The sequence below is a fragment of the Canis lupus genome, chromosome 3 (assembly GCF_011100685.1).
Source record: "Canis lupus familiaris isolate Mischka breed German Shepherd chromosome 3, alternate assembly UU_Cfam_GSD_1.0, whole genome shotgun sequence".
Classification (NCBI taxonomy): domain Eukaryota; kingdom Metazoa; phylum Chordata; class Mammalia; order Carnivora; family Canidae; genus Canis; species Canis lupus.
In genome coordinates, this window is record NC_049224.1 from 40519275 (window position 1) to 40535705 (window position 16431).

The 16431-nt window shown below is 52.4% G+C and overlaps 1 protein-coding gene across 1 annotated transcript in view; it reads right to left on the reverse strand.

Annotated features, from left to right (window-relative positions):
- The window catches only part of ALDH1A3 (aldehyde dehydrogenase 1 family member A3), a 37706-nt gene extending 25158 nt beyond the window's left edge, over positions 1-12548 (reverse strand). The window contains exons 1-4 of the mRNA XM_038532642.1: positions 12357-12548; positions 6901-7005; positions 4774-4914; positions 526-655 (exon numbers count right to left, since the gene is read on the reverse strand). Of these exons, the coding sequence (XP_038388570.1) occupies positions 526-655; positions 4774-4914; positions 6901-7005; positions 12357-12455 (475 nt within the window). The 5' untranslated portion in view covers positions 12456-12548. The remainder of the gene's footprint in view (positions 1-525; positions 656-4773; positions 4915-6900; positions 7006-12356) is intronic.
- Between the last annotated feature and the right edge of the window lie 3883 nt (positions 12549-16431).

Sequence of the window (16431 nt, forward strand, 5' to 3'; positions counted from 1 at the left end):
ATATGGAGAATACACTGGGATTCACCTATAAGGATTTTACGTAGCAAAAAGATGAGAAAGAAACCAAGAAGCCCACAAAGGTGTCAGCTCAAAGTCTTGTCTAGTCCACAAAGAAATGATCTTTAACTCAATTTTCAAAGTAAAATTCCTGGGGCGCCTGGATTGCTCAGTGGGTTGAGCATCTGCCTTTGGCTCAGGTCATGATCTTGGAGTTCTGGGATTGAGTGTTGGGCTCCTGGCTCAGCAGGAGCCTGCTTCTCCCTCTCCCTGCTGCTTGTGCTCACTCTCTCTCTTTCTCAAATAAATAAACACAATCTTTAAAAAAGTTTTAGAAAAGTAAAATTCCTTAGGAGAAGAAATTGCCACAGTGCCACTTCTTTTACAATAGGGCAGGGTGCCTTGGGAGGGAAAAACCAGGGGTGCTCTGAAAAGGCTAGCTGGAGCAAAGAGAAGACAAAGCCCCCCAAAACCAACGCTCCTCCCCTCTCCCCCTCCCATGAGGCTAGGAATCCTGTGTTCATTCACCTGTGGGGATGGTCCTGCCCTGTATTTTGTCAGCCCACCCTGCAAAATATCTGAGGGTTTTAATACAGCCCTCCAGATCGATGAAAAAGGCATGAAGGAACGGCTTCCCCGTGTCCATCGTTTCCAGGGTCTGCAATACAAAGACAACATCTATTTCAGATATAGTTTCCTTTTTAGCCATCAGGTGGTTAAGGCTATCGGTGCAGGAGAAGAGAGCACAGTCCTCTGACACTGCACGCGCAATGTTCCCCGTGTCCCTTCAGAAAGCAAGACACTCCATTTCCTTTAAGACCTGTCTCAGATTGTCAAGGATGACTTTTCTTTCAAAACACCCCAGTCTAGGGGATTGGCTAGGGCATGGGCATGTGTCCCCATGAAGAACAGCAGTAAAAGTCCGATTTGGAGCCTCGCTGGGAAGGAAGACACGGTCTTTGTATTTAGTCTTCTGTCTGGAGCACAGCTGTCTCAACTGTGTGGCCTGGCCACAGGGGTTTGTGCACTCCCAGGGGGCTCTCGTGAGTTTGGCTGCCTTTGGGGAGGCGGGAGAGAGCGCTCTCTTCCTCTAGCAATAAGGGGTGGGGATGCAGGTTCTTCCTTCCTGGCTAGGCTGACCAGTGTGGCTATAGAAAGAGTGACAGAGCCCCCAAAGGGTAGTGCCACCAGCACAAAGGCACAGTCCTCCCCAACTGGGCTGCCGAAGCCGGATGCACAGTTGGAAGGAGTAGGCTCGTCCTTGTGGTGAGGGAGGTGATTACCCAGGGCGAGTGTGCAGCCGCTCAATGGCAGGATTCTTTTCTATTTCCAGCCTGGGTTTAAGAGGACTCCTTTGTCCTTCAGACAAGCGGCCCCAGTTGAGCCCGGCGCTAAAACCGCCTGTCATCCATCTCTGCAGGAAGTGGCCACCCTGACACATAGCCTGGGGCTAGATTCTCATTTTAGAGTCCATGCAGTGAGCTGGTGATTCACTGGGGAAGAAAGGCCCCTCCACGTGCACCTGCATATACCTCATCTCTGGCTTTGACACCTCTGTTGTCACTTCAAGGTGTCCACACCAAGGCTGAAGATACCTAAGGTCACCCAGTGGAACACTGAATTTGGGGCATCTAACTTCCAGCCAGCACAGTGACCACTCCTTAGGCTGCTGCTCCAGGACATTTGCATCTAGGAAGACTGCAGAATGGCTACATAGGGTGCTCCAGGAGACTATCAGAACTTTGCTTCAGGGAGGAGCCACGCATTCCTAAACAGGAGCAACTGCTCCCCTCACTGGGCAGCAAGCCCTCAAATCCTTCCCTGACTCAGTTTCCTCATCTGTTTAATAATAATAATAATAATAATAATAATAATAATAATAGTAATAATAGGGGTACTTGCTTCATGAGGGCTGGGGTGAGGGCTAAGACAGGGCCTGCCCACAGGAAGTGCCATGCTAACTGTTTCATGATGACAGTAAAAGCTGTGATGATTATGGTCATCTTCCTTTTTGGCGATCCTTACTTGGGGACACCAAGGAAACAGGACTGTGAGTTGCTGAAGGTTACAGGGCTGGTCTGAGTCTGTTATGTATCCCCGTGCCCCCCAGCAGATGCTGCTCAGGCCAAGGTAACATCCAGTCACTGTATCTCTGGCTCCTATTAAGTTAAATTCCAAGTTGAAACTTGTTTTCCCATGGGAAACCCAACTGTTGCAAATCATGCCAAAAGGCCCAGGACCAGGCTACTCCTGACAGTACCTGTGGATCTGTCAGTGGGACCAGGAGTTTATTCTTAGCCCTTTTCTGGGATAGGACAAGGAAGAGAAAGGCAGGGGACCATGGCATAGCCTGCAGGGCATTCCTGCCTCTAGCCCTGGCTTACTTTCTCTGGCTGGATAACCTTAGACAGGTTCCTGAAACTCTCTGGGCCTCGGTGTCCTCATCTCTGCATTGGGATCATCAAAGTGCAGGCCAAGTGTCTAACAACAAGCCTGGTCCACGGTGAGTATTCAGCAAACGTTGGCTCTCTTTTGTTATTAACTTGGGCAAGTTTGCTTCCCAGAGTGACAACATGAATTTGCCAGGTTGGTTCTATGGAAGCTGTCCAAGCAAAACTGGGATCATAATGAGTGTAGACAGGAAATTCTTTTTAAGCATAAAAAAAGATTCACAGATGAGTGGACAGGACTGGACCAGGGAAATCAAGTGTCAGCTACCGATTGGGACTTTGAAACAGTTATTGCGGCTGGACCATGAGTAAACCACAGCTGCTCTCGAGTTTACTCCCTTTGACATTTTAAGAGAAAAACATGCCTTCTGAAAAATTGACACCCTGTAACTTGCAGATAGAAAAGAGTGAAGAAAAGGGCCCCACGAACCTGCCCTGAGACTCCGTTCGTGTGCCAAGGCTTAGAATGAGGAGGCCCAGAAACAGGGCTTGGGTTGAAAAGAGAGTAAACAGGGAGGGCCCCTATTTGGAGGTTTCCAGAAAGAGCACCTGAAGAGCCAGAGCCTGGGCCCCAGGTGCCTCCAGAAGGGGAGCAACGTGGGGCTGCCAGGTCCCCCACATCTGTTTCTAAACATTGAATACAGAAGTGAATACGTAGCTCTGTCAAAACCACTGAGGCGGCCAGAGAATGTGATGGAAAGGAACACTTCGCTGCATGAAAATGCAGGAAAACCCTATGGAGGTGGAGGGTGATGTGGTCCTGGTTCGAAGAACTGTATTTGCCAGTCATTCTCTTGTTCCTTTCATGATGTGGCAAAGAGCTGGATCTCGTTTCTCGTGGGCAGCAAGGTCCCAATGACAGAGGCAACTTGCTCTGTCTCTCCCAGGACCATGGGGCGGGCTGAAGGCAAAGGTGGCTCCCCAGCCCCTGCTCCCTAAGATGATACTGACGCTTGGGGACAGGGTGGGGAGGGGTGCCCAGGGCACATCCTCTCCCGCCTGCTATTAGCCCCCACGGACATTGCAGACCGATGAGCTCATGCTGGGTGAAAACAGAAATGTTTTTGAAAAAGCCAGTCTGGCAGCTTGAGAGAGCTGAGGCTGGCTCTCATTGCAGGAAGAAGCCAGAGGCTCCACGGACAGAAACGCTGACCCTGAGAGGGAGCCGCCCTCGTCCGGACTGGGGGCAAACATGCTGGACTGCCTGACTGGGCCAGAAGGCAGGAGAGCTCAGCTGTCTATGCAGACGCACCCTCGGGGCAATGCACCTAAGAGCAGCACCCCAGATACACAGTTCCCCCACTCTCCAGCCCCAAATCACATATCCACAGGCAAAAACAATTTCAGTGTCCTGGACGATGCGGTCTCCATGTAGGTAGCTATTCTACTGCTCGTTCCAGACATCAAATCAAGAGAGGAGGGAACTGGGGTGCCTGGCTGGCTCAGCTGGTTAAGCATCAGCCTTTGGTGCAGGTCATGATCTCAGGGTCCTGAGCTGGGATTGGAGTTGAGGTCTTTGATACCCTAAGATTCCCCATGACCAGGCTACCCTGCTCTCACCATCACTCCACACATGCTCACCACTGCACAATTCAGGGGTGAAATGGGGTCATTTTTAAGTTCTATGGGAAATATTTTCTATATTAAGTGGTGGCATCTATTTTAATAAGTATTTGAAAAAAATATATATGCCAGCACATTAAACCTGTAATTTCATGGATCCTGTCACCTAGGATGAAGTTAGACTTAATAATAAAAGAGATTTCAGGTAGAAAAAAAAAAGAGTTAATTGGGACACCTGGGTGAGGCTCAGCAGTTGAGCATCTGCCTTTAGCTCAGGGCGGGATCCTGGAGACCCAGGATCGAGTCCCACATGGGGCTCCCTGCATGGAGCCTGTTTCTTCCTCTGCCTATGTCTCTGCTTCTCTCTCTGTCTCTGTCTCTCATGAATAAATAAATAAAAAATCTTTTTAAAAAAGTTAATTTCATAAATGTACAGGTAGGACCAGGATATGGCCTCAATCATCTGGTGGGCCATGATCCTCCTGAGTCTGGGAGCCACCAACGCAGCTGAACTTCCTCCAGGCAACTTCTTGGTCAAGAACAAAGGCGGGGGGAGGCAAAAGTCTGACTTCAAAACAGAAAGGGTTTGGAGCTAGAAGGTGTGGACACCTCTCTGGCAGGTGTGCCTCCTGCCAGAGAGCTAGACCTCAAAGGACCCAACACATCTACCTCCATACAAAATCAGCACCCTGGATCTCCCCCAAGCCCCATAGGGGGCCAGGTGGTCCCACTCCTGCCCTGCCGCCTGTGTACATATACTCACAGCCAGGATGGCGCGGTCCCTCTCCACAAGGTCAGCCAACTGATGTAACAGCCAGCCACGGCCCAGGGCATCCAGGCGGCGCCAGGGTGAGCCCCTCTGGAAGGCGGCATGTGCGGCCTCCACTGCCTTATCCACGTCAAGCTGAGTGGCCAAAAACCAGAAAAGAGTGTGTCACCTCTTGTAGGAACTGCGTTTTGGGAACTCAGCAGTCAGTTTCATCGGCTAGCAGACACCTGCCTCCATCACGCTGCAGAGGAGGGAGGGTGGTGGTGGTCAAGGTGGCAGCTCAGTTTGAGATCACTGGACCTGGTCGGGGCTTCCAGGTGACTTTTTGCGTCTTTACATCATGTATCTTTTTCAAGATTTCTACATCGGCCAAGTATGAACTTCCCTTCTGATTATAAAAGCGTGTTAAAATAGCTTGTAAGACAACCGACCTTAATTATTTTTCTTGGTGACCCAAATGGGAAAAGATTTTCCACTTGCTGGCTCAGTTTGGACACACACACCCCTGCAGTTCATCAGTTAGGTGGGAAATGTCTGTCTTGGCATTTTATTCAAGCTGAGGACTGCGGTCCGCAAGTGAGAACAGGGCATGAATGCTTCTCGGGATCTCAGAACTGACCACATCGGAAAAGTCCACAGACAGGGAGGATCTGGAACTTTTCTCTTCTTCGGCCTCACCTCCACCCTACCCCCCCTCACCCCGCCCCTACTCGGCGGGGCAGAAGTGTTGCACCATTCCATGGGCAGGAACTGGATTTTCTGTGCACCCATAGGAGAACCACAATGGAACCTTCTTCTTAAAAGGAAAGAAGTGAGAGCTGTTTAGAGCTGTTTAATGTCACTCATTCTTATTTCAGGAAAATGAGTTAAGGCTTGGTTGCTGATGAGCAATGGCTCATGTCCCAGGCCCCGCTGAGCCTCATTTCCCTAGGGAAGTGTATACAGCAGGCAAGGGCTGCCGATGCAGTTAAGAGTGATACTCCACCAAGATCCTGTGTCTCCTCGTCCCAGGCTCTGGGTTGGAGGCCGGGGCCTCTCCAACTGCAGTGGACGGGAGAGCCTCTGTTTCTGGGTTCTCAGAGCAGTCCTCCAGACCAAGGGAAAACCAGAGCCTGGGGCAGGGATCTCATTCTCTTCCTTGATAACTGGGTACTGTACTTGGGGATCACCCACTGGGATCCCACTCCACATCATGCCCCCCACGCCCTAGCCACCCCATGTCCTCATGTCATATAGAGATGAGCTCCTTGATGCTACTATCTTTGTAAACAGAGCTTAGCTTGAGGGACTGTGCATATGAGAGTCTGTACAGGTAGAACCACTGTGTGGGGGGAACTGCCTGTTACAGAACTCTCACTGGTGGGATCAAATTCAAGCCTATTTTACAGGTATCTTTCACCTTGCCCATATTCAATGTTACCCATACACTTAGAAGAACATCAGATGATTAGTGGTTGAGGAGAGGTTTAGATTTCTCTTCCCTCCTTAGAAAATCTTTACCTTCAACCTTTCCTCTAATGGCACATATATTTAAAAGATACTTTCCGGCTTTGAAATGTATCAAGGATACATGCCAGAAGTCCCTTATATATATAAGTACATACATCATTACAAAGACTGTAGCTTTCTGTGATCATTTCAGAGAAATCTGGTGATTGCATGATGTTATTACCCCCGCATGACTTGGTTAGCAAGTCGTTTTCCCTTTAAGGTTTTTTTTTTTTTTTTTTTTTTTTTTTTTTTTTTTTTTTTTTTTTTAGTGTCTCCTGCTAGAATGCTGCACTTGGTGAAACATACCAGCCGGAAATGCTTTCTGGAAAGATGGTTTCATGCCTCCAGGTTCAAATCATTGATAAAAACCTTTCCTTTAGCCATGTGATGAGGATAGCTGAGGTCATCCTTATAGACGGGGGAACATCTATCAAAGGAGAGTGACTCTGCAATGGATCGTCCCTAATTGATCCCATTCTGGGCCATGTGTCTGAGAAGGAGCTCACTTAGGTCCTACCCCAAGTATGGGCCAGGTCTGTCTTACAGCTAAGCCAAACCACCTCCTTATCCTTTAGTTATCTGTAATTTAATTACTCTGGGGGTGGGGGTGGTAGTGGGGGAAGCACTCACCTTATCTCCTTCTTCTACTTCACATATTTTTTCTAGAGTTGAAGGATTATATGTGGCAAACTTTTTTCCACTCTTGGATTCGTGCCATTCATTGTTGATGAATATCTAACCAAGAAAGGAAGTTGTAATGCATTAGGGCTTAAATCAAAATCGTATCATTCCAACATGCTGAGGACCTTAGGTAACGTCTTGTCCTCCCTCCCCTGCCTCCCACCCTTTTATAGACGGGACCTGGAGGGGAAATGGAGTCACATGCCCAACCAGGAGCACACTCAGAATTAGAATCCAAGTCTCCTGACTTCTAATACATTTTCAGAGAATTACGTTTTGTCATAATGAAACTAAAATCATATAGACAATTTTTTTGTCTCTCTCTTTTTATTTATTTTTTAAAAGGTTCTATTTATTCATTTGACAGAAAGAGAGAGAGAGAGAGAGCACACATGCACACACAGGCAGGGAGGAGGGGCAGAGGGAGAGGGAGAAGCAGGCTCCCCGCTGAGCAGGGAGCCCAATGAGGGGCTGCATCCCAGGACCCTGGAGTCATGACCTGAGCCAAAGGCAGACCCTTAACTGAATGAGCCATTTAAAGCATTAACATGGATTCATGGAGGAAGAGCTGAGTTAAATAGTTAAAGGGTATAAGTTAAATCCTACACCCTCATCGAGTTTGGGGGAATATTAAATAGGTTCATACATATAAAGTGCCAAGGGATCACCTGCCCCTGAAGGGTAGGTCAGCAGTGAGCACTCCTGCCTCCTCCCTGCCAAAACCCTCAGCCAGATTGCCGAGGAACTGGCTTTCTACAAGAATCTTACTATATATACTCCTTAATCTTCACTGGTATACATTAGTACACCTCCCCCATTCTCTTTAAAATGTCTATTTTTATGGTGGCCTTACTAAAAGCCAGTGTTGGACTACAAAGAAAACTATCTGAGCTGGGAAATGTTCTGGTTGTATGAACAGATGCAGCAAATAACCGTTTATATCTAAAACCAAAGACTTCATCCACAAAAATCACTTCATTCAGAGCCTCAATTATCTAGAACACAGTTGAGAATAAGGACGTTAAAAATAAGAAGACATCACGAGTGAATGAAAAAGAATTCACAAAGTTCCCATGCTGAAAGGTGTGTGCTGTTTACTCTTAGTTTAGTCTGCTAACTGCCTTTGAAAGGCACCATATTCAAGGAGAGGGCCTTTGGAGAAGAACCAGGAACAGAGGTGACAGATAATGTACAAAACACATTTTGACAGTGTGCAGGGCCCAGCTACCCAGAGGGGACAGACAATCTGCTGCCATACCACCTTGGGACAGCGACAGCGTTGTCATCACAGCTCACAGCCCACAGAGACCCCAGTCACAGACACGGGAAAGATGCTTTAGAAGCCTTTCTATCAAACGAAATGCCATCAATAATTTCTAAGTACAGAACTAGCTCATCGAATTCCGTTTCTGTATCTATATGCATCTCTTTGCTTGTCTTTGAGTCATTTAAAAGAATCGTGTCGCTCCAAGGGCTAATTCCAGTTACTGTGAATTTTATTCATTTGGAACACTTGACTCCCCAGTGATGATAGATGAGAGGGGAGACATCTCATCCAGTGTGCGGCTTGGTTACTGTCTCCGTCCTGGGCTCTCCTGTGAAAACTCCAAGACTCACTGGGAAAGAAACTCAGTCTAGGGGAGACCGTTTTGATCACTCTTCCCGGGAGAGTGGGAACAAAGCACGGAAGGCCAGCTCTTGCCGGGCAGGTGGGCAGAGGCACCTTGTCCCCCGTGTGGGATCCAGAGCTGAGAGCATCCCTTGCCTATAGGATGTGCCCATCCGACTTCTGGAAGCTCAGTGCCTTCACCATGAGGCCAGGCCCCCAGGGAAGCACGTGGAACAAGCCAGGCTACAATTACAGGTTTATTCTTCCAGCTGAAACCAAATCCAGGAGTTCACTCTTGCCATCCAGCAAGTAATCACTCGGTAACAGCGAGAAATTAATAAGTGGAGAAGAGAGGTTCAGTTAGCGCGGGGAGGGAAGTGCAGCCAGAGAGAGAGGCCTCTTTGTCGGAAGATGAAATTTCGTGGGTTAGAAAATACAGACCATCAGTGAAAACTGCTGATTCTAGATCCTTCCTGGTATCAATTCCAAGGGGGAGGGAAAGTGAGGAGATGGTAGAAGAGAATATAAATAAGGAGGATGGAAACAGATTGCAACGATCAGATGTCTATAATACTTCATCTCCAAGCATGTTCATTCCTCAAAGAAAAAAAATTACTTGGTCAGTCATGACATTAATCTGTAGTCCCTTCTTACCAGAGACATTAAAAAACAAAACAAAACAAACCAGTCAGACTCCTCAACCCTAACCATACTTTCCCATCATGATGTTGCCAATTTAGCAAAAAATTTTTTTCTGTATACGACGCTAGTAAGTAATCTTATAAGTGGTTTCTATTGTTGATTTCCTCCCCACTAAAACAAAACAAAAACACAAATAAAGAAAGGGTCAGTAAGTGTGGCCTACCAATCATGCTGCCTGTACTGCATTGAGCCCCAAATCAGAAAAATGTGCCTAGAAAAAAAAATGTTCTCCTCGACTTGTAAATTGGTATCAGATAAACCTTACAGAGGTATAAAAATTAGGTTATGGAATTCATATTTTACTGTAGGAGTGGAATGGCATGTTGTCCGGGCTGAGCCGGAAAACCACAACTGCTCAGAGGAGCCCGGTGCCCCGGGGTGGAGGTGAAGGTGGTGGCCACTCAAGCAAGGGCTGCTGATGTCAGTGACCATAACTTCCATCGGACTTCAGCTAAACTCAAGAGAGTATGTTTTCAGAACAGGAGATTGGAGGGAATTGTATTTCTTATAAAAAGGGATCAGAAAGAGGGTGTTTGAGTGAACCAGAAACTCCTAAAGAGAATCTCTGTCAGTGGAAGAAATTTTCAAAGGAAAGGAAAGGAAAGGATCGCCCTAAAGTGAAAGAGGCTGCTATCCTCTGAGATCTGGGGTGGGGGGGGGGTTGGGGGAGAGGAATGCTGAAGGCGACCCTCCCCTCACTAGTGTCACAAAGCAGAGCCAGTGTTAAAATGTGAGATCAGGGGTGTCTGGGTGGCTCAGTCAGTGAAGTGTCTGCCTTTGGCTCAAGTCAAAATCTCGGGGTCCTGGGATGGAGCCCTGAGAATCTGGGGTCCCTGCTTAACAGGGAGTCTGCTTCTCCCTCTCCTTCTGCCCCTCCCCCTGCTCATGCTTGCTCTCTGGCGGCGTGCGCACGCTTTCTGTTGAATAAATTAATAAAATCTTTTTTTAAAAAATGTGAGAACAAATGAAGAAGCTGTGACAAGGCCATCCTTCTGGAAACAGGACTTATCCTAGGAAATGGTTCCCCCCAAACTGGGGCTCGGATCCACCATTTCTGGCATGTCCTCCATTAACAAGAAGCTCCATGAGTTCCATCTGAAAACTAACAGGCCTTTACCGGCTCACACACTCCACCCCTCCCCACTGCCTGCTCCAGGGCCTGGGTTCTGCAGTTCTGGGTTTCCTGCTTCTTTCCCAGGCCCCGTCTGCTGTCTCTCCAGCCAGAGGCTCCCTAAGCGTTGCTTGCTGGGGTTGTTGTCCATCAGCCACCACCACACAGGCTGCCTGTGCCCTGCTGCTGTTAGGGGTAGGCCTCAGTGGTGGTCGGCCTGCGGGCCAGGAGCAAGGACAGAGCCACAGGGAAGCAGGTACGGTGGCCTGGTGTCAGGCCATAGCAGCTGTCATGGCCTGAGAGCCCCTAAGGATCTCTATCTCATTGCCTCTCCCCAGTCTGTTCCACTAGGAAGAGGGGGCACGCAGCAAGACAAGAGACACTGGTCGCTCTGCGAATCTGCTAAGATCCTCCTCTATATCCACTTGTGAAGGGCCATAGAGACTTGCAGAGCAAGAAGGAAACTTCCATAGGTGGCTGCATTGCTCTGAGAGGCCTCAAAAAGGTAAAAAGGCAAAGGACACTAACATGGGCAATTTCTGGCTTCTGCATCACAACCTCATAAAACAAAAATAAAACAAAACCACCCCACCACCACCACCACCATCACCACCACCAGGTCAGCATCTGAAAAGTACTATTCTTACTGTTCCCCGAACTGGTGATGGAATTTTCGCTCTGAAGCTGATACCACTAGGGAAACTACATTAAAAATAATCTCCAGCGTTCATGGCGAAGTGTCTTTGTTGATTACGGAGCCCTCTGAAAACAGTTAATTTAAAATGTCATGTGATCAGAGGCAGAGCCGACATGAAGTGCCAAGAGACCAAAATCTGAAGGCCACACATAGTGGCCTGCAACTTTCTCCGCTTGATTAAAACTATTTGAGGGACATAATTGCTACTTTTGAAAGTAAAATTGATGGGGAAATTTTCTCAGCGCTGCGGCAGCTGGAGTTGGGAGCTAGGGATAAGATGCAAATTAAAAGAAAAATGAAAAGGAGGTTAAGTTGGGGAAGGAGAAGCCAGCCGAGGCTCCGGCCCCAGTGCACAGCTCCAGCCTCCGAGCAGCTTCGGGGTGTCCTCCCACGGATCGCGCTCCCTCCCGGCCGCCCTGCCCTCCGCGGCCCGGGCTCCAGGCCTCGCCGGCTTCCTTCTGCCCTAGGCAGGTGATCTCACCGCTCTGCCGACGCTCCAGCCTCCCCAGCCCAGCGCGAAACAGCAGAGACCGCAGGGGCGCGGCCCGGTGGGGCCTGGCCCCCCGCGGCTCGCAGGCCGGCTTGGGAGCCCGCGGGCAGGGAGCGCAGTCCCAGCGTGTGGGAGCCGGGGCCGCTGGGCTCGGGCAGCCTCGCCGGGGCTCACCTTCCTGCCCACCTTGGGTAAACCATGGTGGGCCTGGCACGGAAGGCACGAAGCGCTCGGGCGCTCCCGAGGACGTGGTTCTGGACGTCTCCAGCGCGCCCCGGGCTTCCAGGTCAGCCCCCGGTGTTCCCAGGCACCCCCCGACCCTCCCGCAGCCCGACCCGTTCAGCCCCCGGAACCCGGCCGCAGGGCCCGCGGGGAGGCCGGCGAGCCCGGGGCGCCGCGGCCCGCCCCTCCGCTCGCCTCCCAGGCGGGCCCGTAAGGGCACGTCGGGGCCGCGGCGGCTGCAGCCACCCCGGCCCGGCTCGGAGGCCGGCAGCGCGGAGCCCCGCCGCCCGGGAGCCCGTGCCCTGCGGGTGCGCGGCGGCCGGTCCCGCCCGCGCCGTCCCGCCTCCCGGCGCGGCTCCGAGAGGGCCCGACCCGGGCGCGGAGGCTCGGGTCCGCGGCGCGCGGGGCCAGCTCGGCGGAGGGCGCGCCGCCCGCAGCCCGGCACCCTCGGGGCGGAGCGCGGCGGCGGGGCTCCCGGCCCGCGGACCCCCGGCCCCGCCGCCGCCGCCGCCGCCGCCGCCGCACCGCCCAGCGCCGAGCCCGCGGCCGTCGGGCAGGCGGGCGCCCGCCTCACCTTGGTGAACTCGACCTCCAGGCTGCGGACGGGGCGCGGCAGGGCAGGCGGCTTCCTGTCCGGCTGCCCGTTCTCCACGGCCCCGTTGGTGGTGGCCATGGCTCTCCTGCGCTCCCCGGCCCCAGGCGCCCGAGTCTGCGGCGCGGGCTCCGGCCGGAGGGTGCGCAGCCTGCTCGCGGGGTGACAGCTCCGCGCCGCTTTATGGAGCGACCCACGCCTCCCGCCCGAGGGGGCTGTCTAATTGGCTGCAGGACCGGGGGAAGGGCGGGCGCGGACGGGAGGGGAGGGGAGGGGAGGGGAGGGGGCCGGCCTGCCTGCCTCACCCCACCCCGCCCGCCGCCCCTGCGGAGTCCGGCCACCCCCCGCCCGGCCACCGCGCCGCGCGCTCCCCCGCCCCGGGGGCTGCCCCTGGAGGAGCGCCCCGAAGCGCCCCCGGGCTCCGGAAGCGCCGGGGCTCGGGCAGCCGGCCGGGGCGCGGAGTGGGGGCGCCGGGGGCGCCGGGTCGGCTGCTCTGCCCCGCGGTCGGGCGAGCTCGCCGGCCGCACCTGCCGCCCCCTGACCGCCGCCGCTCAGCGCACTCGCCCGGCTTCGCTTGGCGCGCGGTGCCCCGGGGATGCGCGCCCCGCAGCCGGGAGCCCCGAGGCGCGTCGGGGGTCTGCGCGCCCCGCCGGGCGGCCCCGCTCCGCTGCCCACGTGCCTGGGCCTGGGCTCGGCCGCCGCCCGCCGCGCCCCCTCGGCTCCTGCTGGCACCGCCTCCGGGCCCGGCTGGCCCAGATGGCCCGGACTTTCCCTGCTGCCCCGGGGCCTCACACGCGGAGGGCCGGGAGGCCAGGACAAGCCGTCGGCCCTCGCTGGGCCGCGCCGGGCCTCTGACCCGAGCGGGCGCAGACCGCACTCCAGCCGGGGCCCTGGGTGCAATTATTTTGACTTTTAAAATGCATGAATTATACCTCGATTTAACAGAAAAGAAAGAGAAAGAAAGAAAAGAAAAGAAAGAAGAGAAAAGGAAGAAAGAAGAGAAAGAAAAAAAGAAGACCAAAGAGAAAGCACACGAGATCTTTGCAATTTTGTGTTTTAAGTGTTGAAGCCTTTTGTCCGGTGGGTGGCTCGTCTTTCCCAGGGAAGCAGAGGCAAGTCCAGCTCCTCTAGTGTCGCTCTTTGGGAAACGCTCTCCAACAACCCTAGGGACTTGCCCCGGGTCCCCATCTGAGACATGCAAGTGGCTTCCCATGCTTGTCATACCTCAGGTTTCTGGAACAATGGTGTGGGGCAGGCACCAGCAACGAAAGCAAGGGTTTAATCCTTAGGCTCAGCCCGTCAGCCTGTTTCCTTTTGTGAGTAATCTCAATGGGGAGAACGGAAACGGAGGCACTCTTTACTGTCCTGATGCTCTTCCTGTTGGCTTTGCGGGGCTCAGCGTCCATCTCTGTCCCCTCTCTTCCTCCTTAAGGCAGTGCTACTGAGTGTCCCTCCAGACAGTGGAGTATGTAAGCTTTGAAGCTTTTGCGAACCCTTCATCAGATCACCTGCCTGCTGGGGGTGGAAGGGTCCTGTGCTGTTATGGGTTAGAATGCACAGGTGAAGCAAGGAAAGGGGGTAATGGGTCCCGGGACTCCGCGGGTTACGGCCGACCCGCAGCAGTGAATCTGTCTTTAGTGCCAGGCTCACTAACATCCATGAGTCCCAGAGCAATGCTGCCAGTGTCTGGGCTCCCTGCCCTGCCTGACTGGCCCTGTGGCCCCCATTCAGCTCTCTTGGAAACACATGGGCAGATGTCTCCTGTCAGGGCCCCTGGCTGGATGCTGGACCCTAGCATCTGGGCGTCTAGGCCCCGGAAGGCCTGCAGGGTACCGCAGTAGATTCTCCTTGCCCCCAGGGCCAGGGCCCCAAGGCTGGTGGGTACACCAAGCATGGCATGATAATGGCTCTGCAACTGGAGAAGCTTTCTAAACTGAACCATTCCAAGAGTTTCTGTGGGATCCTGGATGGTTGAACTTATGGCACTTGTGCCAACCTTAAAAAAAAAAAAGTCTGAAGATCTGTGGAGGGAATTCTGTGAGTGACTGCTGGATGGATGGGTAGAGGCAAACAGGGTGGGGGCGTAGAACTCTGCTCGCCTAGAGAGTGGAGCCTGTGTGCTGGAAGGTAGACAGCAGCCCCCTTGCTTATCATGAAGTTGGGGACAGAAGCCACCTCAGCTCACACCCCAAGACACCCTTGTGATCTGCAGCATCTGGCCTTGGGGACCAGCTCCAATGACGCTGACCCCCTCACCTGCAGATCCTCCTGTTGACAGCCACCCTCATGATCCTGGGAGCCTGGGTTGGGAGCAGGGCCCTCAGTCATAGCAGGGAGCTCCCAGAGAACAGGTCAGAAGGATGGGCCTGATTCCAGACTTGTCTAGACCAGCAAGCTACCCCTGCTCCTGTCTTGCCACTCAGTGGGAGGGATGAAGGCAAGATGCTCTTCCCCCCATTTTACAGGTGAGTAAACAGAGGCATGCAGATACTTGCCCCAGACATCAGCGGCCGTGGAGGAATCAAGACCAGACGCTGTGGGGGTGGGTGGGGCAGACTGTGGAGGAGGGATTTCTCTTACCTTCTTCTGTATATGCTCTTCTTCTTTCACCAAGGTGAGCGAGCACCTGGGTCCTCCTGTAGCCCCATGCCTCTGGAGCAGCATAGAGTGGGGTGAAGGCACAGGTGGAAGTGGTAGCAGCATTCCTATAGGCTGTGCCTTTCTTAGGGACCAGACCTTGGGGTCCTGGCCTCCAAGATGGTGACTGCCACTGCTAAGGGAGGAGGAAGGACGATTTCCTCCCACAGTCTACCACTGGGTGTCTGGGTGCCAGAGAGAGTGCCTGAACACCAAGGCGCAGAGGCCCAGCCCCTTCTAACCACATCTCCGATCTAGATTCCAGCTGGGTGTCCTTGGGTCAGATGCCTCATCACTCTGAGGTTCGATTTCTTTCTCTATAAAATAATCTCTTTCCCACTTGACAGTGTTTGAGGAAGCTCAAGCAACAGAATGGTGCAAAGAAAGGCTTTATAAACTGTAAAGTGCTGTATGTATACCGGTTCTTCATTTTCCCATTCTTCTTGGAGACTGATTCCTCTGGGAAGTTAGCAAGTTCTGCTGGTTTCTCTGACTTGTGGAAGCTTCTCTATTCGACAGTCACTCTACTAATGTCACTGTAAAAATATTCTTCTTATTCTGTATGCAGCTCTGTGGTGCTGCTATTGTCTGGCTTCTTGGCATCTCTATGAATCCAAGACATTTTGTGTGGAGGGCCTGTTTGTTTGATGAATGCTCAGTAAAAGCAATTGTGAAGAGAACACTAAGATAAAATCAAAGTTCGATTACCCCTCTACCCCTCCACCAGCTTTGAAAGCTCCACCTAATTCTATTTTAAACTTATAAAACAATGTGGGAGATACTGAGGTCTGTAGCAAATGTAATTAATAATGATGGCGGTAGTAATGGATCCCACATTTTCGTTATCCTTCATTTCAAGTCTGGTACCTAAGCCTCCATAGGGGTGCCCAGAGACCTCCTGAAGGTCCTCAGCATCCCCACAGCTGGTGGCCAGCTGCAGAACTGCCTCCCAAAGACCACTCACCTCACCCAGCATCTAGAAGTCAAGACCAGGCTCTGGGGCCCCTGGGTGTTCAGAACACTTCCACGGAAAGCCAGACTCTTCAGATGAAGGTGGTTCTCCAGAGCTGGGAAGCAGTGTGGCCCCTCAGTGCCTCAGGACAGGTGACCTAACCTCAGTTTTCTTGGCTACAATGGGCTGATAGGTCCCTTGAAATGAGACAATATTAACTTTATTTTTTTTAAGATTTTATTTATTTATTCAAGAGAGAGACACACACACACAGAGGCGGAGACACAGGCAGAGGGAGAAGCAGGCTCCCTGGGGGGAGCCCGATGCGGGACTAGATGCCAGGACCCCGGGATTACGCCCTGAGCCCAAGGCAGATGCTCAACCACTGAGCCACCCAGATATCCCGAGAATATAACTTTACCGCAGGCATCTCCCTCCTGGTGTCAATGAGGTAGATCCCACCTTTCA